At 49.6% G+C, this 25,400-nt stretch overlaps 1 protein-coding gene across 1 annotated transcript in view; it reads left to right on the top strand.

Moving 5' to 3' along the window:
• LOC115081290 (killer cell lectin-like receptor subfamily B member 1B allele C) overlaps positions 1 to 22,993 on the top strand; it is a gene marked incomplete at its 5' end in the record, with an annotated part of 33,159 nt that extends 10,166 nt beyond the window's left edge. Inside the window, 3 exon segments of the mRNA XM_029585783.1 lie at positions 4,571 to 4,722; positions 5,565 to 5,656; positions 22,528 to 22,993. Of these exon segments, the coding sequence (XP_029441643.1) occupies positions 4,571 to 4,722; positions 5,565 to 5,656; positions 22,528 to 22,732 (449 nt within the window).
• Between the last annotated feature and the right edge of the window lie 2,407 nt (positions 22,994 to 25,400).

Genomic DNA, 25,400 nt, shown 5'->3' with positions numbered 1-25,400 from the left:
TTGCTTCCAAAACATAGCTCATCTATAGAAGGAAAACATCATGTCAACACTGTTAAGCGTGCCATCCGTGGCAAACCCGTGGTGAGGCCCTCTCACCTTCTTACACAGACTCCAGCTCCTGGTTCCTCCTCGCTAGTGGTGGTGGGCAGCCGGCTCTGACCTCGTGCCGCCCCCGGTGCCTCCGGCTCTCCCATGGTCCCCAGTGTTGAAAGTCAAGATGCCATTGCTCGTCGGACCTCTCCGCGTGGCCCGCAGAGAGACACCATTATCCACACCATGCATCACTGATCCTTTTGAAGGGCCCACGGCGGGAACCTGGCCGCAGCCCCAGATGATTTATTTATTTAGATTCTTTTTTATACCGAAGTATAGCAAATTGCCTTCACTCCGGTTTACAATTTAAAACAACTTAATACATATAACATATTCGTATGATAAATATTAACATGTTTATAAACAACTAGATACATTTCGGCCTGTGTCAATAGAGTAGGAACAGGTATGTAAGAATACAACCTAGATCGGTTGGTCGACAACACCAAAAGTGTGTAAATGGAACTTTTATAGTTAACGGACGAGTTAACGGGAATCTGGGATGGATTAGTGAATAAGTAAGTAAAATTAAGAGAGATTAAGTGAGAGAATTTAAGAGGGTGAGAGGGATGTTAAATTTTGAAGGGAGGGGAGGTAGAACTGGACATGAGAAAATTTAGATTAGACAATACCATCAGTGAAAGTTTGTCTAAATAAATGATGATGATGTCAGACTCTTCAGTGTATTTAAGCTCAGGCCTCACTCCGTAGTTTTGCCTTTGCAACAGATCTCCTCGCTACTCAAGTACTCGTTGCTGCTAGAGAATCCTCTCTACTCCTTCTTCCAGACCTTCGTTGTTCATGGTTTCTGTCTTCCCTGTTCCTGCCCTGTTTATGTTTTGGACTGACTCTACGGATATTGACTTCACTTTGCCTGACTATGCTTCAGCCTATCTCCAGATTCGGACCTCCTATATTACTGCCTATCTCCAGACCCAGACCTCTGCTACACCTGACTACGCTATTTCCTATCTCCAGACCCAGACCTCTGCTATGCCTGACTTCGCTACTGCCTATCTCCAGACCCAGACCTCTGCTACACCTGACTACGCTATTGCCTATCTCCAGACCCAGACCTCTGCTATGCCTGACTACGCTATTGACTTCTCCATGATCAGACCATTGCCTTGATTGACTATGCTATTGACTTCTCCATGATCAGACCATTGCCTTGGTTGACTATGCTAATGACTTCTCCGTGATCAGAACTCAGCATTGCTTGTCACGGCCTATGCTTTCCCGCCGGCCCTGATATAAGCCTGTCACTGACACCTCTCCTAGCCTACTCCCTGGATGTGGACTTATTAGGCTTCAGCCTACTTTTGCTCAAGCGCCCCCAGATAATCTCCGTTCCATTGGCACCTGAGTTCCAGTACCGTACCCAGTCCAGGGTAGGACTACACCAATTATCATCTGCTGCATCTGGGCTGAACCAACCTCTCTTGCTAACCAACCTCAAGGCCCACCTAAGTCCTGCTGGCCCCAGCACCCAAAGGCTCAACCCGCGAGGAATGAGGGCTGGTATAGGTGAAGCTCCAGCGGCCTCTGCCTTCAGCCCACTATACCTGCTGATGGTGGGGACCTGTAGGTCCTCACTTATGGGTTGCATCAACCCCACCTCGGCCCAAGGATCCACCTCCGATGCAACAAACACTGTTCCAGTTCGGTTGATTAGAGCCCAGAATGACAAACAGCCTGTTTATTTGCAGAAATAAGTCCTATTGGTACTCGTGCTTTGTCATCTTTACATAAAAAACAGACTTGCCTTGGACCAATAAGTGATGACAACTCCTCAAGATGATGTATTGTGGCAGTGCAAAACATAGAGATGGTCAGTTTTGCACTGCCACAATACATCATCTTGAGGAGTTGTCATCACTTCTTGGTCCAAGGCAAGTCTGTTTTGTATGTCAAGATGACAAAGCACGAAAACCAATAGGACATTGCTGCAAATAAACAGGCTCCCATGGTGATGCATGTTGACTACAGGATTTGTTTGCCAGATCATGATCTTGTCGTTGCAGAGTTCATGAAACTAATTCCCTCAGTTGTTGCTGGAATTGTCATAAAGCCAAATGCTCTTGGGAGACCAGATGCTATTGGTTATATTTGTTCCACTTATGTTGCCATACGATCTGGTAAACACTAAGCTGTTGTGTTCCGCGGCCGTGGTAGGCCACGACCATGGTCCCCTACCTGGCCCACAGGAGTCCCGAGGGAAGGCCCTGACTAGAGGCCCATCGCTCCGGCACGGGTCCCCGTGCTGCTCGCCGCAGGGGGAGCCGTCCCTGCTCCCCCCTCATGGCGTACAGCAGCGTTTCCCTCCGCGGAGAAAATCCAAGATGGCAGCCGCCATCTTTAGGCGTGAGGCTGTGCCTCCTTGGCTGATTTAAAGGGACCTGAACCCTTTAACCAGCTTCAGCTGTTCCCTATCAGCCAGAGCAGAGGAAGTATAAAAGGCAGCTTCCTCTATTCATTCCTCGACTTGGCAACATCCTTTGATGCTGTCTAAGTTTGCTTGCTTCAGTGAGTCTTCCAGTGTCTTGAATTCTCGTTCCTGTTCCGTCTTGGTGTTCCTGGTTCCTGACTTCGGATCGGCTAGCGGTGATTCCTGGTGTGTGACTTTGGATTGGCAAGCTGTGATTCTCTGGTGTGTGACTTCGGACTGGCAAGTGGTGATCCCTCGGTGCGTGACCTTGGACTGGTAAGCGATGATCCTCTGGCACTCGGACTTCTTGACCATCGTCTCCAAGGGCCCACCTAAGTCCCAGCGGCCCGGGTCCCTACGGGCTCCTCCCGGGGGGACCGCGGGCTTCCAGGGGTGAAGCTCCAGTTAGCCCTTGCACCGATACCACTCCTTGACCTCTCAAAGGTCGACCTAAGTCCCAGTAGTCTGGGTCACTACAGGCTCCTCATGTGGGGACCGCAGACTTCCAGCGGCGAAGACATAGCTCCTCTCTTCTCGTCTCTCCGTCCGCCTCCACAGTCGCCTCAGTCTCCAGTGCCGAGGGTCAGCTGGTCACGTCTTCTGCTCTGCCTCGCCACCCGACGGCAGAACCTACGGATCTTCTCCTAAGGTACACCATCCTCCCGTCGGTCCAAGGGTTCATAAGCCCGAGCACAACATAAGCTCAACTGCTTATAGACATGGTCTAGATTTAGAGCGTCTACTTCAGCTGCCTGAGTCTGATAGCATTACAAAGACTAAAAATGTTGTTAAACCAATTGTTGTTTCCATTGTGGATGGCAGTCCGGATGAAAATCCAAGGTACCACAAAGTCACTGATGTATCAGTTCACCACTTTGTGAAACATAACTTGGATGCTATATATGTTGCAACAAATGCACCAGGTCGCAGTGCATTTCACAGGGTGGAGCAACGAATGGCACAACTATCAAAGGAGCTGGCTGGGGTAATATTACCACATACTCACTTTGGAACTCGTTTGGATTCCCAAGGTCACACAATTGACAATAACTTGGAAAAATTAAACTTTGGGTATGCAGGTATAGTGCTTGCAGAAATATGGTCAAATGCAACTTTTGATGGATACCCAACTGTGTCAGAGTATATTCAACCTGACATGTCAGAACTGGAATGCAATGGTTTGCTAGGCAAATCCTTTGATTGGTTTGCCAAACCTGCCTGTACAAGCCAATATTATTTGCAAATTGTCAAGTGTACAGATGATAATTGCTGCTCAAGATTCAGAAGTGATCTGCTGGAAATTGTTCCAAGATGATTCTAGTCATTCAAACTACCCAGGGCCTGTAAGCACAGACTGTGGGTGAGGGGGCATAGATTTCGTGACATACTTAATATAGGGGGAGTCAAGAAATGTGTGGCATTTTGTGACAGGCGGGAGGGGGGGAGTCAAAAATTCACGAAAAAAAAGTGACATCCTGTATGAACAGTCCCTTACTATTTCACAGACTGAAATATCAAGTCCGGGGGTTTAAAAGCTCCAAATGAACCAAATTAATAATAATAATTAGCATTTTCATGGCACAACGGGACACTCACAGTGCTGTACAATGGTGATAAAAATTCAGGGACAATTAATCCATGGCTCAAAGAGCTAACAATCTAAGGGCCTAATTTACTAAACATATTCCCCAGATACACAGAGAATGGGAAAGAAGCTTTAATGAATCAGGCCCTGAATGAATTCCTGAGGCAAGGAGAGACAATGTGACTTAGCCAGGGTCACAAGGAGAGTCAGTCAGAGAAGCAGAAATTCAGCACTGGCTTCCCTGCTTCCCAGCTCACTGTCCTAACCCCTAGGCCAGGCTTCTTCCCAATTTAAGTGACTTCTTCTGGGTATTCCCACAGGTAATGTTCCTGACCAGCCTGAGATTCCTGTCTGGAGAGTAAGGATATTCCCAGAAGAATAGAAGAGCAGTAACCCCCAGTGACCTGATGACGGTGCTGATAATATTAGCAGCGTAACTTAGGTCAGTTCTGTTTTATGCACAGGCCGGAGCGAGTACTGTCCAGAGGAATGGAGACCTTGGAGAGGAAAGTGTTACTTTGTATCCTCAGAGATGAAGAACCAGAGCTCCAGCCTGCAGGACTGCGCCTCCCGGGGAGCTCACCTGGCTCTGCTCCTCAGCAGCCCAGCAGATCTGGTATAAATGATGCTTTTAATGTTATTTTATTTACGATAGACGCTATGTGTGCTGAGCTCAGTGGAGGAGGGGCTGAGCAGTGATTGTGGTCTGCCTGCCTTTCTCTCTGTGTCTGGGTGTGGTTTTTCTGCATATGTCTCTCATTGTCTGAGTATGTTGTGTCTATCCCTCTCTCTGTGTCTGGGTGTGTCTGTCTTCTCTCTGGGGGTGGTGTGTCTGTGTTATTCTGCATAGGTTTGGTATGATTAGGTCTCCATGTCTGACTGGTTGCTGAGTTTCTTTGGGGTGTGTTTGTTTCTATGTGTCTGGGTGTAGGATAACAGTGTCTGTCTATGTCTATTGGTCTGGGTATGAGGTATCTGTTTTTCTCTGTGTCTCTCTGGGGTGTCTGCCTGTGTCTCTCTGTGTTTGGGTGTGGGGTTTCTGCCTGTGTCTCTCTGTCTCGGTGTGTTATGTCTAGGCCTCTCTCTGTGTCTGAGTGTGTCTCTCTTCTCTCTGTGGGTGGTGTGTCTGTATTATTATGTCTAGGTGTGGTAAGTCTATGTCTCTGAGCCGATCTGGCTGTTATGTTTCTATCTCTGTTTCGGGTGTCTTTGTGTCTCTGTGTATGTCTGGGTATGGGGTAACAGTGACTATATCTGACTTTTTTTTTCCCTGATGTTGCTTCTTGTGGTTCCTCCTACTATATATACACTGTATATTCACACACACGCACACACCTATAGTTACCCATCTTGGAGGGAAATGACTCAAATCACTTGCATAAATGGGAGGGGCCAGAGCTCTAAAGGTTTGCTCACCCTGATAAGTCTGAAGAATGATTGAGTTATCTTTATTTCTAGAGCTTCAGGACTTTCTCAACCATTGATGCATATTGGGTTGGTCTGATCTACATGGATAAGAGATGGATGTGGCTGAACGGTGCAGAGTGCGGGTGAGTTCATTCACCTGGAGGTGCAGCTCAGACTCTGATGTCCCCATGGAGAGGGGGCCTGAAGCCCCCTGCACACATTGCATACAAGCAGAGCTTATTCAGTGGTTGTGATATAAATTAATTTATTAATTCTATAGTGCTCCTTTTTATTGCTAAGTTGAAATGTGAGTTTTGCTGCTATGTTAATGTACTACACACTTTTTTGTTTCTAAAGATGCAAATTACTTTTGCTCATATCCTGCTATTTCTAATGTACTGTAATCCACTTTGGGTGAATTTAATATTAAGAATAATGGGTAACAAATCCAAGTAAAAAGAAAAGAATACGTTTATAAAGCCATTTCAGTCTCTTACCATTGAGGGAAAGGAAAAAAGGAACTTTTAAATTAAGTAAAAGGATATATTTTATTATGACTGCACAAAACATAAGAACATAAGCAATTGCCATGCTGGGTGAGACCAAGGGTCCATCAAGCCCAGCATCCTGTTTCCAACAGAGGCCAAACCAGGCCACAGGAACCTGGCAAGTACCCAAAACTAAGAAAATCCCAAGCGACTGATGCAATTAATAGCAGTGTCTGTTCCCTAAGTAAACTTGATTAATAGCCATTAATGGACTTCTCCTCCAAACTTTTTTTGAACCCAGCTACACTAGCTGCACTAACCACATCCTCTGGCAACAAGTTCCAGAGCTTTATTGTGCGTTAAGTGAAAAAGAATTTTCTCCGATTAGTCTTAAATGTGCTTCTTGCTAACTTCATTTAATGCCCCCTAGTCCTTCTATTATTCAAAAGTGTAAATAACCAATTCACATCTACTCATTCAAGACCTCTCATGATCTTAAAGACCTCTATCATATCCCCCCTCAGCCATCTCTTCTCCAAGCTGAATAGCCCATACCATACTAATATGGAAAAATATATCAACGCTGCATAATCTGAAAGAGAAAAATGTGGGGTTCAGTTTAGTTTATTGAATTTTCTTGATCACCTTGCCTTATATCAAATCAAAGTGATTTTCACATAAACATAAAAATAAAATAGAGGTTAAACATAAAACAATAGCAAACATCTAATATAATCATAAACAGTAAATTCTTATGAACATTCATAACAATTACAGTGACATAAATAAAATTAATAAAAGCTCAAAAAATGACTAACTATATACAAATAGGATAACCTATAAAACAATAATAAATATCAAAATACAAATCATAAACCTTAATATCTCAGGGATATCCACAACATAAGAAGAACATAAGAAAATGCCATACCAGGTCAGACCAAGGTCCATCAAGCCCAGCATCCTGCCTCCAACAGTGGCCAATCCAGGCCATAAGAACCTGGCAAGTACCCAAAAACTAAGTCTATTCCATGTTACCATTGCTAATGTCAGTGGCTATTCTCTAAGTGAACTTAATAGCAGGTAATGGACTTCTCCTCCAAGAACTTATCCAATCCTTTTTTAAACACAGCTATACTAACTGCACTGACCACATTCTCTGGTAACAAATTCCAGAGTTTAATTGTGCGTTGAGTAAAAAAGAACTTTCTCCGATTAGTTTTAAATGTGCCACATGCTAACTTCATGGAGTGCCCCCTAGTCGTTCTACTATCCGAAAGAGTAAATAACTGATTCACATCTACCCGTTCTAGACCTCTCATGATTTTAAACACCTCTATCATATCCCTCCTCAGTCGTCTCTTCTCCAAGCTGAAAAGTCCTAACCTCTTTAGTCTTTCCTCATAGGGGAGCTGTTCCATTCCCCTTATCATTTTGGTAGCCCTTCTCTGTACCTTCTCCATCGCAATTATATCTTTTTTGAGATGCGGCGACCAGAATTGTACACAGTATTCAAGGTGCGGTCTCACCATGGAGCGATACAGAGGCATTATGACATTTTCCGTTTTATTCACCATTCCCTTTCTAATAATTCCCAACATTCTGTTTGCTTTTTTGACTGCCGCAGCACACTGCACCGACGATTTCAATGTGTTATCCACTATGACGCCTAGATCTCTTTCTTGGGTTGTAGCACCTAATATGGAACTCAACATTGTGTAACTACAGCGAGGGTTATTTTTCCCTATATGCATCACCTTGCACTTATCCACATTAAATTTCATCTGCCATTTGGATGCCCAATTTTCCAGTCTCACAAAGTCTTCCTGCAATTTATCACAATCTGCTTGTGATTTAACTACTCTGAACAATTTTGTGTCATCTGCAAATTTGATTATCACACTCGTCGTATTTCTTTCCAGATCATTTATAAATATATTGAAAAGTAAGGGTCCCAATACAGATCCCTGAGGCACTCCACTGCCCACTCCCTTCCACTGAGAAAATTGTCCCTTTAATCCTACTCTCACAACTACATGGTAATGTATTTTGTTACGAGCACGCGCGGGCGCGGTCGTCTCGGGTGGGTGGTGAGCCCTTGGGCCACGGCAGGACCCCAGGAGGAGCCCAAGGCCACACCGTGGGAGGTGAGCTGAGCAGGCATGGTGAGCCAGGCAGGCAGGAACAGAAGCAGGGAGTCCGACCCTCAGCCGGACCTGCATGCCCATGGTAGCCAACACGGGGAAGTTGACTAATTAACGGTCCTCCGACTGTTCCCGGCCCTTTCGGACCTGCCGCAGGGAACGGCAATGGGCAGCAGGCCGGACAGAGGTGAGGGCAGACAGAGTCCTTAAACAGAAGACATCAAACGGGGCAGAAGCAGGCTGAAGCAAGACGGAGACATCAGGACAAGGGCTGAAGCGAGACACAGGAAAGGCCCAGGCGAGCAGGAACTCCGATGCTGGGATACTCACATCCGAAGCCCCCTCGGCTGGCAGAAGCTCAAGAGCCCGTGGGACGAATCCCTCCTGTTGGCCACTCCAGGGCCCAACAGGACAGAAGGCTCAGGAACCAGGTCAAGGCAGAGACAGGTAGACATCCGGACAAGGGCTGAAGCAGACACTGAAGACAAGGCTGGACGGGAACATTGCACTGTCCATCAGGGCGCCCTACTCAGCCCGCCCGTGGGACTGAGTCACGGACCACCCTGTCCCAGACGCGCCCTACACAGCCCTGGGAGGCTGGTCGCGGACCACGCTGAGAAGGAGGGCGCGGGGAAAGACCCAGGCGAACAGGAACTCCGATGCTGGGATACTCACATCCGAAGTCCTTACGGCTGGCAGGCACAGGAACAAACATCAGGCAGAGACACTGGGCAGGGATCCATCAAAGCATAAGTGATCACGGAAGACCTGGATCAGCAAGGATACAGACGACTGTAGGACCTGATCCGCAGGCCGAAGACAAGCAGGAGGAGTCACGGACCGGAGTCAAGGCAGGCTGAAGACAAGCAGGAGTCGGAGTCACAGACCGGAGTCAAGGCAGGCTGAAGACAAGCAGGAGTCGGAGTCACGGACCGGAGTCAAGGCAGGCTGAAGACAAGCAGGAGTCGGAGTCACGGACCGGCGTCAAGGCAGGCTGAAGACAAGCAGGAGTCAGCGCCACGGAGGACCTGGATCAGCAGGGTTACAGACTACTGTAGAGCCCAATCCGAAGGCAAAGACACAGTGAACAGAAAGTCCTTAAATACTGGAGGTAGAAGGCAACTCCCTGGGAGGAGCTGGCCAGGACCGCCCACCGCTGGTCCTATAACTAGGGTAGAGAGCTGCGGGCCAGCCCCTAGGGAAGGGCGTCGCCCAACAGGAAGTCCAAACACTGAGGCTGCAAGCCACAGGCATGCCTCAGGAGCAGCTAGGCCTCTCAGGCCCTGGAGCAAGTCCCGGAAGATGCGCAGGCGAGGCCCAGGCTTCAGAGCGGCCTCTGGAGGAAGGTAAGAGACCCCCTGCAGCGCAGCAGCAGGGGGGATCGCAACAGTATTTAACAGAGAACCTTAACAAGGATCAATAAAATAACACAGATAATACCGACAGAAAAGCTATAAAATCACATCAGCAAGTTCAAGAGAAAATGCCTTTAAATGTTTTCTAAATTTCAAGTCATCATTTTCCAATCCTAGTGCCAATGGCAAAGAAAAGCTGCTAAAATGAAAAACTCATTCTCCGAGTCCTTTCTAAAACAATTCCCTGGGTGAAGGAAATTTCAAAAGCTCCTGAGGGGAGGATCATAATATATGACCGGGTGGATGGGATATAAATGAATTACTGAGGTAAGAAGGAGAACCTCTGCTTAATGCTTTAAATGTAAAACAGAGTCTTAAATTGTATTCCTGAAGCACTGGGTAACCAGAGTAGCTCTTGCAGTAGCAGAGTTACATGATCACATTTTCTCCCCAAATATTTGAGCTGCAGAGTTTGAACCATTTGTAAGCAGTGAATAAAATATGTAGGAAGACCCTGAAACAAAACATTGAAATAGTGTAAATGACTTATAAGCAGACCATGCATCAATGTTTTCAATGTAGAAATATCAAACAAGGGTCAAAGGCACTGCATAAAATGTAGATAATACAATGACTTCTGAACTAGATGGGAAGTAGCAGGGTTAAATGCCAGATGAGACACCGGCCAGAACTGGAGACAGAAGTTCAAAACCTTTATTACTAGGAAACCTTACGGCTTCTGAGTTATTTGGGTTTACTTTGAGTTTATCAACATTAAGGGGCAGATTTCAAAGGCTCCGCATGTAACATACGCGCGTAACCTGAGAAAATCTGCCCCTGCGTGCGCCGAGCCTAAGCCCCGGGATGCGCGTTTGTCACGGGGCTTCAAAAAAAGGTGTGGGGGCGGGGCTGTGGGTGTGGCCGCGGTCCGGGGGTGTGTTCGGGGACATGGCGGCAGTCAGTGGGCGTGGCCAAGTGCCCCGACAGGTAGGGCTGGGGGGGGGGGAAGGGAGGGAAAGGTGGGGGGGACACAAAAAAAAGTTCCCTCCAAGGCTGCTCTGATTTCGCAGCGGCCTTGGAGGGAACGGGGAAAGCCATCGGGGCTCCCCTAGGGCTCGGCGCGTGCAAGGTGCACAAGTGTGCACCCCCTTGCGTGCGCCGGCCCCAGATTTTATAAAATGTGAGCGGCAGCGGGCGCGTGTTATAACAGCGGGGGTACATTTGTGAGCGCACAAATGTACCCCCCGCGCGTAATTTAAAAAATCTGTCCCTAAGTCAATTTGCAACCTCATAAAGGCAAGAATTATTAACCAAATTCTTTGGGTTTTTAAAATCAAAAGCAGCTAAGATTTGAATATCATCCACATAAAAAGGCAAAACCCATGAAAAACCAGGGCTCTGAATTAGTGCTGCTAACGGTGATCTGTAAATATAACATAAAATAGGCGATGAAATAGCGTCTTGTGGCACACCACACACTTCCTGATGCACAGGAAATTGCTTGTGGGTCCACTCCACTTGCTATGTTTTCATAGACAAAAAAAAGATAAACCAGCTTAGGACCTTGTATTTATTGCCAGTACCAGACTGCGGCCTCAGTAAACGTTGATGGGTAACTGTGTCAAGGTCTGAGGATAAATCTAAAAATGCAACCACCGCACCCTTACCTTTGTCTTGATTTAAACTAATCTCTTTTTTTTAACTCTGTATTTATTATAGTTTATAAATCAAATAAAGAAAACTATTTGACAAAGAAAAATGGACAATATATAATAATCTGTACTCCAATAGGAAAACAATTAAAAGGAAATTTATATCGCTATATATATCCAGAATTAGACCCCCTCTAAAAAAGGGGGGAACAGGAAAAAAAGCAGTGGAAAATGGCGATAATACAAATCAAATTGCATTAACATAAAGGATGAAGGCTACATAGCAGAGGAAGAAAAAGACCTCAGAACCCAAGTGCAAGTCCTGTCCACAACTTATGCACATTTACAGGTGAGCCAATCATTGCTCTTCAAAAAAACCTCCCAATGTAACTTTTATTGATATGGGGTAGATTTTTAAACGAGCGCGTGTGGGGTACATTTGTGCGCGCTACCCGGCACGCACAAATGTACACCCGATTTTGTAACATGCGTGCACTGCCGCGCGCATGTTATGAAAACCGGGGGCGGCGCGCGCAAGGGGGTGCACGCCGAGCCGTAGGGGAGCCCCGATGCCTTTCTCCGTTCCCTCCGCTCCCCCACCTTCCTCTACCTTCCCCTATCTAACCCACCCTCCAGCCCTACCTAAATCCCCCCTACCTTATTTCTAGGAGTTACGCCTGCCTCTGGTGCATGCAAGTTACGCCTCTGGCAGGCGTAACTTGCATGCGCTGGCCAACTGCCATCCCCCGGCACAGTCGCTGTGCAGAGGCCTCGGTCCCGGGGCTTGTGTGTGCCACCGAGCCTATGCAAAATAGGCTCGGCATGCACAGGGGGGGTTTTAAAGGGTTACGCGCGTATATTATGCTCGTAACCCTTTGAAAATCTACCCCATAATGTATTTAATTTTAACTATTTTTTCAAAAAAAATTTATATCTAAAAGTCATTTCTTAGTTTCTTATTGTGATATCTCAATGAAAAAGTTTGTTGCAATTCCACGTCTGAAGATAATAAAGTTCTGTCTGTTTGAAAACACACTATTATAAAAAGCCCAATAAATGTTAGAAAACTGTGACTTATCTTATGAAGCTTGGGTGCGTACATTTTTCATATATCTTCTTCTTGATATAAACCTAGTGTCCAACTCATAGAACTTCAGTATGTTGAACCGTTATGAAAAGAACTCAATAACGATGGTCGCTATCCGCAGCCACTCATATTCTGTGCCAACGTTAGCTAGGGGTTCGCTCTTGAGCCGTTTCAAGGCAATGACATATTCAAAGGTTCAATCATCCACATTCATGTTTCCTCTGCTGCAGTACGGTTCAACATACTGATACGGTTCAACATCCTGTTTACGTATCGTAAAGCCTTCCGGGGCCAGGGTCTGCGTTTATCCACCATCAGTAGAATTCTGTCCAATTCCAGCTCTTTATATGTAATATATAGTAAGGTGAATTTTAAGACCTGCGCATGGGAGCACATGTGCGCGCATTTGCTGGCTCGTGCACATGGATGTGGTGATTTTATAAGATATGCACATAAATGTGCGCCTGTTATAAAAGTGTCTATACACATGTACATGTGCGCACAAGTTTACAATGATGCGCGCATGTGTGTGCAAATTCTACCTCAGTCACCTAAGTGGGGGGATTATAGTAGATACGAGCGCTGCCACGATTACCTGTTTCCCCAGTTCATTCCCAATTCACCCCAGTAAAGGAGAGGACTTCCTAAACTGCCTAGCTAACTTGCCTCCTTCTTACCCTATTAGCCGCAACCCTTAAAACCCTGCTGACCAGCCTTGCTTTTTTTGTTTCATGATTTACACGCCGGCGTCCATAGCAGAAGTAAAGGGAGATTCATGCATACCCGGGTGCCTCTTAAAATCCATGCAGTGCACACTGGGCCAATACATGAGGTTATCTCCCAGCGTTGGTGCGCGTAGGGTTTTTAAAATTCACCCGGGCTTGAATAAGAAACATTGGCCAGACTATACCTTGACATCACCATATGGCACATATAAAAATCAAATCAATTATCCATCATTAATAAAAGACCAAGAAATAGTATAAGGAACATGGAAAGCAGAGCAGGTGCAGACTGGGGATCAGATCACAGCCCTCTCTGGGTCACCACAAATCCCAAGAGAGGATAAGTGGTAAAAAGATAAGGATAAGGTGGAATCTGGAACATCTCCTTAAAATTAACTTATAAACAGAGTTCCTGATGAAATCAAATCCAAATCATCCTAAGGACAATGCAAACAGAATTTGGCCTGAGATAAAAAGCTGCACAGACTGAAGAGGCAGCAATAGGTGGAGAAAGCAGAAGGCAGCCAGAAACAGAGAACGTGGATAAGCCCTGAAATACTAAATAAAAGTGACTGGGGGAGAATCTTATAAAAGATCAAGCAATGAGAGCAGCAAGGCTAAACCTAAGGAAATAAAGGAATTTTAAAGGAGAGACTTTCCAGGCAGAAAAGTGAATAATGCCAAAAAGTGGAGAACCAATTAAAGAATCTGCAGCCGATGGAGAGGGAATGGAGTCTCCTATCCACAGAGTGTGCACATTGTCCTGCCGCTGGGCTGTACATAAAGCTGCCTAAGTTCACCAGAGATGACTTCTGGTCCCACCATGCACAGAGCCTTTCCTCCTGTACAATTACAGAATCTGCATCAGATGGTGAGGGGAGGAGTCTCCTATCCACAGAGTGTGCACATTGTCCTGCCGCTAAGCTGTACATAAAGCTGCCTAAGTTCACCAGAGATGACTTCTGGTCCCACCATGCACAGAGCCTTTCCTCCTGTACAATTACAGAATCTGCATCAGATGGTGAGGGGATGGAGTCTCCTATCCACAGAGTGTGCACATTGTCCTGCCGCTGAGCTGTACCTAAAGCTGCCTAAGTTCACCAGAGATGACTTCTGGTCCCACCATGCACAGAGCCTTTCCTCCTGTACAATTACAGAATCTGCATCAGATGGACAGGGGATGGAGTCTCCAATCCACAGAGTGTGCACATTGTCCTGCCGCTGAGCTGTACCTAAAGCTGCCTAAGTTCACCAGAGATGACTTCTGGTCCCACCATGGGCAGAGCCTTCCCTCCTGTACAATTACAGAATCTGCATCAGATGGACAGGGGATGGAGTCTCCTATCCACAGAGTGTGCACATTGTCCTGCCACTGAGCTGTACATAAAGCTGCCTAAGTTCACCAGAGATGGCTTCTGGTCCCACCATGGACAGAGCCTTCCCTCCTGTACAATTACAGAATCTGCATCAGATGGAGAGGAGATGGAGTCTCCTATCCACAGAGTGTGCACATTGTCCTGCCGCTGAGCTGTACATAAAGCTCCGTAAATTCACCAGAGATGGCTTCTGGTCCCACCATACACAGAGCCTTTCCTCCTGTACAATTACAGAATCTGCAGCAGATGGAGAACGGATGGAGTCTCCTATCCACAGAGTGTGCACATTGTCCTGCCGCTGAGCTGTACATAAAGCTGCCTAAGTTCACCAGAGATGACTTCTGGTCCCATCATGGGCAGAGCCTTTCCTCCTGTACAATTACAGAATCTGCAGCAGATGGAGAACGGATGGAGTCTCCTATCCACAGAGTGTGCACATTGTCCTGCCGCTGAGCTGTACATAAAGCTGCCTAAGTTCACCAGAGATGACTTCTGGTCCCACCATGGACAGAGCCTTTCCTCCTGTACAATTACAGAATCTGCATCAGATGGTGAGGGGATGGAGTCTCCTATCCACAGAGTGTGCACATTGTCCTGCCGCTGAGCTGTACATAAAGCTGCCTAAGTTCACCAGAGATGACTTCTGGTCCCATCATGGGCAGAGCCTTTCCTCCTGTACAATTACAGAATCTGCAGCAGATGGAGAAGGGATGGAGATCTAGGCATCATAGTGGATAACACATTGAAATCGTCGGTTCAGTGTGCTGCGGCAGTCAAAAAAGCAAACAGAATGTTGGGAATTATTAGAAAGGGAATGGTGAATAAAACGGAAAATGTCATAATGCCTCTGTATCGCTCCATGGTGAGACTGCACCTTGAATACTGTGTACAATTCTGGTTGCCGCATCTCAAAAAAGATATAGTTGTGATGGAGAAGGCACAGAGAAGGGCTACCAAAATGATAAGGGGAATGGAACAGCTCCCCTATGAAGAAAGGCAAAAGAGGATAGGACTTTTCAGTAGGGATGTGAATCGTTTTAGGACGATTAAAATTATCGTCCGATAATTTTAATATCGTCTTAAACCGTTATGGAACACAATACAATAGAGATTCTAACGATTTATCGTTATAAATCGTTAGAATCGTGAGCCGGCACACTAAAACCCCCTAAAACCCATCCCCGACCCTTTAAATTAAATCCCCCACCCTCCCGAACCCCCCCCCCCCAAATGACTTAAATAACCTGGGGGTCCAGCGGCGGTCCGGAACGGCAGCGGTCCGGAACGGGCTCCTGCTACTGAATCTTGTTGTCTTCAGCCGGCGCCATTTTCCAAAATGGCGCCGAAAAATGGCGGCGGCCATAGACGAACACGATTGGACGGCAGGAGGTCCTTCTGGACCCCCGCTGGACTTTTGGCAAGTCTTGTGGGGGTCAGGAGGCCCCCCCCAAGCTGGCCAAAAGTTCCTGGAGGTCCAGCGGGGGTCAGGGAGCAATTTCCCGCCGCGAATCGTTTTCCGTACGGAAAATGGCGCCGGCAGGAGATCGACTGCAGGAGGTCGTTCAGCGAGGCGCCGGAACCCTCGCTGAACGACCTCCTGCAGTCGATCTCCTGCCGGCGCCATTTTCCGTACGGAAAACGATTCGCGGCGGGAAATCGCTCCCTGACCCCCGCTGGACCTCCAGGAACTTTTGGCCAGCTTGGGGGGGGCCTCCTGACCCCCACAAGACTTGCCAAAAGTCCAGCGGGGGTCCGGAAGGACCTCCTGCCGTCCAATCGTGTTCGTCTATGGCCGCCGCCATTTTTCGGCGCCATTTTGGAAAATGGCGCCGGCTGAAGACAACAAGATTCAGTAGCAGGAGCCCGTTCCGGACCGCTGCCGTTCCGGACCGCCGCTGGACCCCCAGGTTATTTAAGTCATTGGGGGTGGGGGATTTAATTTAAAGGGTCGGGGGTGGGTTTTAGGGGGTTTTAATGTGCCGGTTTTGCGATTTTACGATTTTTCGATTTTTCACAATTTTTCACAATATTTTACCCCCCCAAACGGCAACAATACGATTCCCTCCCCCTCCCAGCCGAAATCGATCGTTAAGACGATCGAGGACACGATTCACATCTCTACTTTTCAGCTTGGAGAAGAGACGGCTGAGGGGGGGATATGATAGAGGTCTTTAAAATCATGAGAGGTCTTGAACGAGTAGATGTGAATCGGTTATTTACTCTTTTGGATAATAGAAAGACTAGGGGGCACTCCATGAAGTTAGCATGTGGCACATTTAAATCTAATCGGACAAAATTATTTTTCACTCAAATCCAATATCCAAAGAAGGTCTAGACCTGATCTTCATTGTCTTGAACATCTTCCTGATTGTGAGAAGTAGAAAAGGAAACACTGAACAGGATAAAAAAGCAGGTAAGTATTGTGTGAGTCTCTCTCCCCGTTTGCTAGCCAGCGTGCCGTGCTCTGCTGTGCTGCCCACCCTGGTTCTGCATCAGGGTGGCACCGGGCTCTGAAGGTAGAGACGAGCGCTGTCACCTCCAGGCTGTGGGTGCTAAGAGTCTGCCACCAGCGTAGGACGTGTGCTGGGCACAATGATGAAGAGCTCAGCTCTCCTGGTCTCCAAGGCTGCCCCTCCTCCTCTCACACCCACAGTGCACACTTCTGGTAGAATAGAAGCAGGAGCAGTCACAGGAGCAGAGAGTGCAGGCTCTCTGTCACTGTCTCCATGGCCGCCCCTCCTCCTCTCACTCCCACAGTGCACACTTCTGGTAGAATAGAAGCAGGAGCAGTCACAGGAGCAGAGAGTGCAGGCTCTCTGTCACTGTCTCCATGGCTGCCCCTCCTCCTCTCACACCCACAGTACACACTTCTGGTAGAATAGAAGCAGGAGCAGTCACAGGAGCAGAGAGTGCAGGCTCTCTGTCACTGTCTCCATGGCTGCCCCTCCTCCTCTCACACCCACAGTGCACACTTCTGGTAGAATAGAAGCAGGAGCAGTCACAGGAGCAGAGAGTGCAGGCTCTCTGTCACTGTCTCCATGGCTGCCCCTCCTGCTCTCACACCCACAGTGCACACTTCTGGTAGAATAGGAGCAGTCACAGGAGCAGAGAGTGCAGGCTCCCTGTCACTGTCTCCATGGCTGCCCCTCCTCCTCTCACACCCACAGTGCACACTTCTGGTAGAATAGAAGCAGGAGCAGTCACAGGAGCAGAGAGTGCAGGCTCTCTGTCACTGTCTCCATGGCTGCCCCTCCTCCTCTCACACCCACAGTGCACACTTCTGGTAGAATAGAAGCAGGAGCAGTCACAGGAGCAGAGAGTGCAGGCTCTCTGTCACTGTCTCCATGGCTGCCCCTCCTCCTCTCACACCCACAGTGCACACTTCTGGTAGAATAGAAGCAGGAGCAGTCACAGGAGCAGAGAGTGCAGGCTCTCTGTCACTGTCTCCATGGCTGCCCCTCCTCCTCTCACACCCACAGTGCACACTTCTGGTAGAATAGAAGCAGGAGCAGTCACAGGAGCAGAGAGTGCAGGCTCTCTGTCACTGTCTCCATGGCTGCCCCTCCTCCTCTCACACCCACAGTGCACACTTCTGGTAGAATAGAAGCAGGAGCAGTCACAGGAGCAGAGAGTGCAGGCTCTCTGTCACTGTCTCCATGGCTGCCCCTCCTCCTCTCACACCCACAGTGCCCACTTCTGGTAGAATAGAAGCAGGAGCAGTCACAGGAGGAGAGAGTGCAGGCTCTCTGTCACTGTCTCCATGGCTGCCCCTCCTCCTCTCACACCCACAGTGCACACTTCTGGTAGAATAGAAGCAGGAGCAGTCACAGGAGCAGAGAGTGCAGGCTCTCTGTCACTGTCTCCATGGCTGCCTCTCCTCCTCTCACACCCACAGTGCACACTTCTGGTAGAATAGAAGCAGGAGCAGTCACAGGAGCAGAGAGTGCAGGCTCTCTGTCACTGTCTCCATGGCTGCCCCTCCTCCTCTCACACCCACAGTGCACACTTCTGGTAGAATAGAAGCAGGAGCAGTCACAGGAGCAGAGAGTGCAGGCTCTCTGTCACTGTCTCCATGGCCGCCCCTCCTCCTCTCACACCCACAGTGCACACTTCTGGTAGAATAGAAGCAGGAGCAGTCACAGGAGCAGGGAGTGCAGGCTCTCTGTCACTGTCTCCATGGCCACCCCTCCTCTTCTCACACCCACAGTGCACACTTCTGGTAGAATAGAAGCAGGGGCAGTCACAGGAGCAGAGAGTGCAGGCTCTCTGTCACTGTCTCCATGGCTGCCCCTCCTCCTCTCACTCCCACAGTGCACACTTCTGGTAGAATAGAAGCAGGAGCAGTCACAGGAGCAGAGAGTGCAGGCTCTCTGTCACTGTCTCCATGGCCGTCCCTCCTCCTCTCACACCCACAGTGCACACTTCTGGTAGAATAGAAGCAGGAGCAGTCACAGGAGCAGAGAGTGCAGGCTCTCTGTCACTGTCTCCATGGCTGCCCCTCCTCCTCTCACACCCACAGTGCACACGTCTGGTAGAATAGAAGCAGGAGCAGTCACAGGAGCAGAGAGTGCAGGCTCTCTATCACTGTCTCCATGGCCGCCCCTCCTCCTCTCACACCCACAGTGCACACTTCTGGTAGAATAGAAGCAGGAGCAGTCACAGGAGCAGAGAGTGCAGGCTCTCTGTCACTGTCTCCATGGCCGCCCCTCCTCCTCTCACACCCACAGTGCACACTTCTGGTAGAATAGAAGCAGGAGCAGTCACAGGAGCAGAGAGTGCAGGCTCTCTGTCACTGTCTCCATGGCCGCCCCTCCTCTTCTCACACCCACAGTGCACACTTCTGGTAGAATAGAAGCAGGAGCAGTCACAGGAGCAGAGAGTGCAGGCTCTCTGTCACTGTCTCCATGGCTGCCCCTCCTTCTCTCACACCCACAGTGCACACTTCTGGTACAATAGAAGCAGGAGCAGTCACAGGAGCAGAGAGTGCAGGCTCTCTGTCACTGTCTCCATGGCTGCTCCTCCTCCTCTCACACCCACAGTGCACACGTCTGGTAGAATAGAAGCAGGAGCAGTCACAGGAGCAGAGAGTGCAGGCTCTCTTTCACTGTCTCCATGGCTGTCCCTCCTCCTCTCACACCCACAGTGCACACTTCTGGTAGAATAGAAGCAGGAGCAGTCACAGGAGCAGAGAGTGCAGGCTCTCTGTCACTGTCTCCATGGCTGTCCCTCCTCCTCTCACACCCACAGTGCACACGTCTGGTAGAATAGAAGCAGGAGCAGTCACAGGAGCAGAGAGTGCAGGCTCTCTTTCACTGTCTCCATGGCTGTCCCTCCTCCTCTCACACCCACAGTGCACACTTCTGGTAGAATAGAAGCAGGAACAGTCACAGGAGCAGAGAGTGCAGGCTCTCTGTCACTGTCTCCATGGCTGCCCCTCCTCCTCTCACACCCACAGTGCACACGTCTGGTAGAATAGAAGCAGGAGCAGTCACAGGAGCAGAGAGTGCAGGCTCTCTGTCACTGTCTCCATGGCTGTCCCTCCTCCTCTCACACCCACAGTGCACACGTCTGGTAGAATAGAAGCAGGAGCAGTCACAGGAACATAGAGTGCAGGCTCTCTGTCACTGTCTCCATGGCTGTCCCTCCTCCTCTCACACCCACAGTGCACACTTCTGGTAGAATAGAAGCAGGAGCAGTCACAGGAGCAGAGAGTGCAGGCTCTCTTTCACTGTCTCCATGGCTGCCCCTCCTCCTCTCACACCCACAGTGCACACTTCTGGTAGAATAGAAGCAGGAGCAGTCACAGGAGCAGAGAGTGCAGGCTCTCTGTCACTGTCTCCATGGCTGCCCCTCCTCCTCTCACACCCACAGTGCACACTTCTGGTAGAATAGAAGCAGGAGCAGTCACAGGAGCAGAGAGTGCAGGCTCTCTATCACTGTCTCCATGGCTGTCCCTCCTCCTCTCACACCCACAGTGCACACTTCTGGTAGAATAGAAGCAGGAGCAGTCACAGGAGCAGAGAGTGCAGGCTCTCTTTCACTGTCTCCATGGCTGTCCCTCCTCCTCTCACACCCACAGTGCACACTTCTGGTAGAATAGAAGCAGGAACAGTCACAGGAGCAGAGAGTGCAGGCTCTCTGTCACTGTCTCCATGGCTGCCCCTCCTCCTCTCACACCCACAGTGCACACGTCTGGTAGAATAGAAGCAGGAGCAGTCACAGGAGCAGAGAGTGCAGGCTCTCTGTCACTGTCTCCATGGCTGTCCCTCCTCCTCTCACACCCACAGTGCACACGTCTGGTAGAATAGAAGCAGGAGCAGTCACAGGAACATAGAGTGCAGGCTCTCTGTCACTGTCTCCATGGCTGTCCCTCCTCCTCTCACACCCACAGTGCACACTTCTGGTAGAATAGAAGCAGGAGCAGTCACAGGAGCAGAGAGTGCAGGCTCTCTTTCACTGTCTCCATGGCTGTCCCTCCTCCTCTCACACCCACAGTGCACACTTCTGGTAGAATAGAAGCAGGAACAGTCACAGGAGCAGAGAGTGCAGGCTCTCTGTCACTGTCTCCATGGCTGCCCCTCCTCCTCTCACACCCACAGTGCATACTTCTGGTAGAATAGAAGCAGGAGCAGTCACAGGAGCAGAGAGTGCAGGCTCTCTGTCACTGTCTCCATGGCCGCCCCTCCTCCTCTCACACCCACAGTGCACACTTCTGGTAGAATAGAAGCAGGAGCAGTCACAGGAGCAGAGAGTGCAGGCTCTCTGTCACTGTCTCCATGGCCGCCCCTCCTCCTCTCACACCCACAGTGCACACTTCTGGTAGAATAGAAGCAGGAGCAGTCACAGGAGCAGAGAGTGCAGGCTCTCTGTCACTGTCTCCATGGCCGCCCCTCCTCCTCTCACACCCACAGTGCACACTTCTGGTAGAATAGAAGCAGGAGCAGTCACAGGAGCAGAGAGTGCAGGCTCTCTGTCACTGTCTCCATGGCCGCCCCTCCTCCTCTCACACCCACAGTGCACACTTCTGGTAGAATAGAAGCAGGAGCAGTCACAGGAGCAGAGAGTGCAGGCTCTCTGTCACTGTCTCCATGGCCGCCCCTCCTCCTCTCACACCCACAGTGCACACTTCTGGTAGAATAGAAGCAGGAGCAGTCACAGGAGCAGAGAGTGCAGGCTCTCTATCACTGTCTCCATGGCCGCCCCTCCTCCTCTCACACCCACAGTGCACACGTCTGGTAGAATAGAAGCAGGAGCAGTCACAGGAGCAGAGAGTGCAGGCTCTCTGTCACTGTCTCCATGGCCGCCCATCCTCCTCTCACACCCACAGTGCACACTTCTGGTAGAATAGAAGCAGGAGCAGTCACAGGAGCAGAGAGTGGCAGGCTCTCTGTCACTGTCTCCATGGCCGCCCCTCCTCCTCTCACACCCACAGTGCACACGTCTGGTAGAATAGAAGCAGGAGCAGTCACAGGAGCAGAGAGTGCAGGCTCTCTGTCACTGTCTCCATGGCCGCCCCTCCTCCTCTCACACCCACAGTGCACACTTCTGGTAGAATAGAAGCAGGAGCAGTCACAGGAGCAGAGAGTGCAGGCTCTCTGTCACTGTCTCCATGGCCGCCCCTCCTCCTCTCACACCCACAGTGCACACTTCTGGTAGAATAGAAGCAGGAGCAGTCACAGGAGCAGAGAGTGCAGGCTCTCTGTCACTGTCTCCATGGCCACCCCTCCTCTTCTCACACCCACAGTGCACACTTCTGGTAGAATAGAAGCAGGAGCAGTCACAGGAGCAGAGAGTGCAGGCTCTCTGTCACTGTCTCCATGGCCGCCCCTCCTCCTCTCACACTCACAGTGCACACTTCTGGTAGAATAGAAGCAGGAGCAGTCACAGGAGCAGAGAGTGCAGGCTCTCTGTCACTGTCTCCATGGCCAATGAAAGGGAGCAGGCAGCCCAGGAGTCTCCTGCACAGTCTGGAAGACTCTCAGCTTTGCTCAGGCATTGAATGTAAATGTTTTTATGTGAGAGATTTAGCAACATGGACCTGGGTGTGAGAGGCAGCTGGGTCTCACACATAATGCATGAAACGTCAGGTCTCTGCTTCTGAGGTGTGTGCTGAGTTCTTATTCAATGGACTGCAATATAATTGAAATTATTAAATAATTAGCTTCTTTTTTTATTGTTTCACAATAGATCTCCAGTTCATGTTCGTGATAATTCCCCCTGTGCAGTGCTGGGCGTTGGTGGACTACGTGACTGGAACTGCGACTATCCCAATCCCTGGATCTGTGAGAAACCTGCTGTCCAGCTGCAGATTGATCAGGATCAGAAGCTTCCAGTGATATCGATTAATGGTGTAAAACTCGCTAATGTAACCAACGTGAAACTGCAAACCTAGCAGCAGACCCTGAGAACAGGAAGGGGACATCGTGCGGCCTCTCCTTGCTCCGGATGCAGATTAATATCTTTCTCTCTGTCTCTCTGATTCAGGAAAGTTTATTGCTGTGACATTTTGTACTTACAGTATGATGCCAAAGTAATACATAGAGGTACATTAAAAATGTTAAAACAATAGGGGGCAGATTTTAAAAGCTGTGTGCGCGACCTACATTGGGGCGCGTTACCCGGCAGCCGCGCGCATGTTATAAAATCCGAGATCGGCGCGCAGAGGGGGTGCACACTTGTGCACCTTGCGTGCGCCGAGCCCTAGGGGAGTCCCAATGGCTTTCCCCGTTGTCTCCGAGGTGGCTCCGAAATCGGAACGGCCTCAGAGGGAACTTTCCTTCTCACCCCGCCCCCCACCTTCCCCTTCCTTCCTCTATCTAACCCACCCCCCCCCCCCCCAGCCCTACCTAAATCCCCCCCACCTTTATTTGTTTATTTACGCCTGCGCACCGGCCAGCTGTCGGTGCGTGATCCCCCGGCACGGCCGCTGTGCCGGAGGCCTCGGTCCCGCCCCCGCCCCCGCCCCTTTCACAAAGACCTGGGGCATACGCGTGTCCCGGGGCTTGCGCGCGTCGCCAGGTCTATCCAAAATAGGCTCGGCGCGCACAGGAGCGGTTCCACGCGTAAATCCTGAGGATTTCTACGCGTAACCCTTTTAAAATCTGACCCTTGATGTCCAATACTACTCATAGTGAAATAAACTTACAAGGAGAATAAAAAGATCAAGTCCTGATCCTGACGCTGCTCCATATTCTCACTGCTCACGTTCTGCTTCTGTTCTGCTGAGAGGATGCCACTGATTTTGCAGATCTAACCCCTGTGTCTCATTCCTGTACCCCAGGATTATAAACAGGCCTCCTGCTTGTTCATTTGTGGGAAGTCTTGGATTTTCTCTGTCTGCTCTGGAAATGTGCATCTCCGATCTCCCTGGGGAATGTGCATCTCTGATCTCTCTGGGGAACGTGAGTCTCTGATCTCTCTGGGGAATGTGCGTCTCTGATCTCTCTGGGGAATGTGCGTCTCTGATCTCTCTGGGGAACGTGAGTCTCTGATCTCTCTGGGGAACGTGAGTCTCTGATCTCTCTGGGGAATGTGCGTCTCTGATCTCTCTGGGGAATGTGAGTCTCTGATCTCTCTGGGGAATGTGCATCTCTGATCTCTCTGGGGAATGTGCGTCTCTGATCTCTCTGGGGAATGTGCGTCTCTGATCTCTCTGGGGAATGTGCGTCTCTGATCTCTCTGGGAATGTGCGTCTCTGATCTCTCTAGGGAATGTGCGTCTCTGATCTCTCTGGGGAATGTGCGTCTCTGATCTCTGGAGAACATGCGTCTCTGATCTCTGGGGAAGGTGCGTCTCTGATCTCTCTGGGGAACGTGCATCTCTGATCTCTCTGGGAATGTGCGTCTCTGATCTCTGGGGAATGTGCGTCTCTGATCTCTCTGGGAAATGTGCGTCTCTGATCTCTCTGGGGAATGTGCGTCTCTGATCTCTCTGGGGAATGTGAGTCTCTGATCTCTGGGAAATGTGCGTCTCTGATCTCCCTGGGGAATGTGCGTCTCTGATCTCCCTGGGGAATGTGCGTCTCTGATCTCTGGGAAATGTGCGTCTCTTATCTCTCTGGGAAATGTGCGTCTCTGATCTCTCTGGGAAATGTGCGTCTCTGATCTCTCTGGGAAATGTGCGTCTCTGATCTCCCTGGGGAATGTGCATCTCTGATCTCCCTGGGGAATGTGAGTCTCTGATCTCTGGGAAATGTGCGTCTCTGATCTCTCTGGGAAATGTGCGTCTCTGATCTCCCTGGGGAATGTGCGTCTCTGATCTCTCTGGGGAATGTGAGTCTCTGATCTCTGGGAAATGTGCGTCTCTGATCTCCCTGGGGAATGTGCGTCTCTGATCTCCCTGGGGAACGTGCGTCTCTGATCTCTCTGGGGAATGTGCGTCTCTGATCTCTCTGGGGAATGTGCGTCTCTGATCTCTCTGGGGATTGTGCGTCTCTGATCTCTCTGGGAAATGTGCATCTCTGATCTCTGGAGAACATGCGTCTCTGATCTCTGGGGAAGGTGCGTCTCTGATCTCTCTGGGGAACGTGCATCTCTGATCTCTCTGGGAATGTGCGTCTCTGATCTCTGGGGAATGTGCGTCTCTGATCTCTCTGGGAAATGTGCGTCTCTGATCTCTCTGGGGAATGTGCGTCTCTGATCTCTCTGGGGAATGTGAGTCTCTGATCTCTGGGAAATGTGCGTCTCTGATCTCCCTGGGGAATGTGCGTCTCTGATCTCTGGGAAATGTGCGTCTCTTATCTCTCTGGGAAATGTGCGTCTCTGATCTCTCTGGGAAATGTGCGTCTCTGATCTCTCTGGGAAATGTGCGTCTCTGATCTCCCTGGGGAATGTGCATCTCTGATCTCCCTGGGGAATGTGAGTCTCTGATCTCTGGGAAATGTGCGTCTCTGATCTCTCTGGGAAATGTGCGTCTCTGATCTCTGGGGAATGTGCGTCTCTGATCTCTCTGGGGAATGTGAGTCTCTGATCTCTGGGAAATGTGCGTCTCTGATCTCCCTGGGGAATGTGCGTCTGATCTCCCTGGGAACGTGCGTCTCTGATCTCTCTGGGAATGTGAGT

Source organism: Rhinatrema bivittatum, unplaced genomic scaffold (genome assembly GCF_901001135.1).
Source record: "Rhinatrema bivittatum unplaced genomic scaffold, aRhiBiv1.1, whole genome shotgun sequence".
NCBI classification, from domain to species: domain Eukaryota; kingdom Metazoa; phylum Chordata; class Amphibia; order Gymnophiona; family Rhinatrematidae; genus Rhinatrema; species Rhinatrema bivittatum.
The sequence above is the reverse complement of the archived record's forward strand: the minus strand, read 5'-3'. Positions and strand labels throughout refer to the sequence as shown.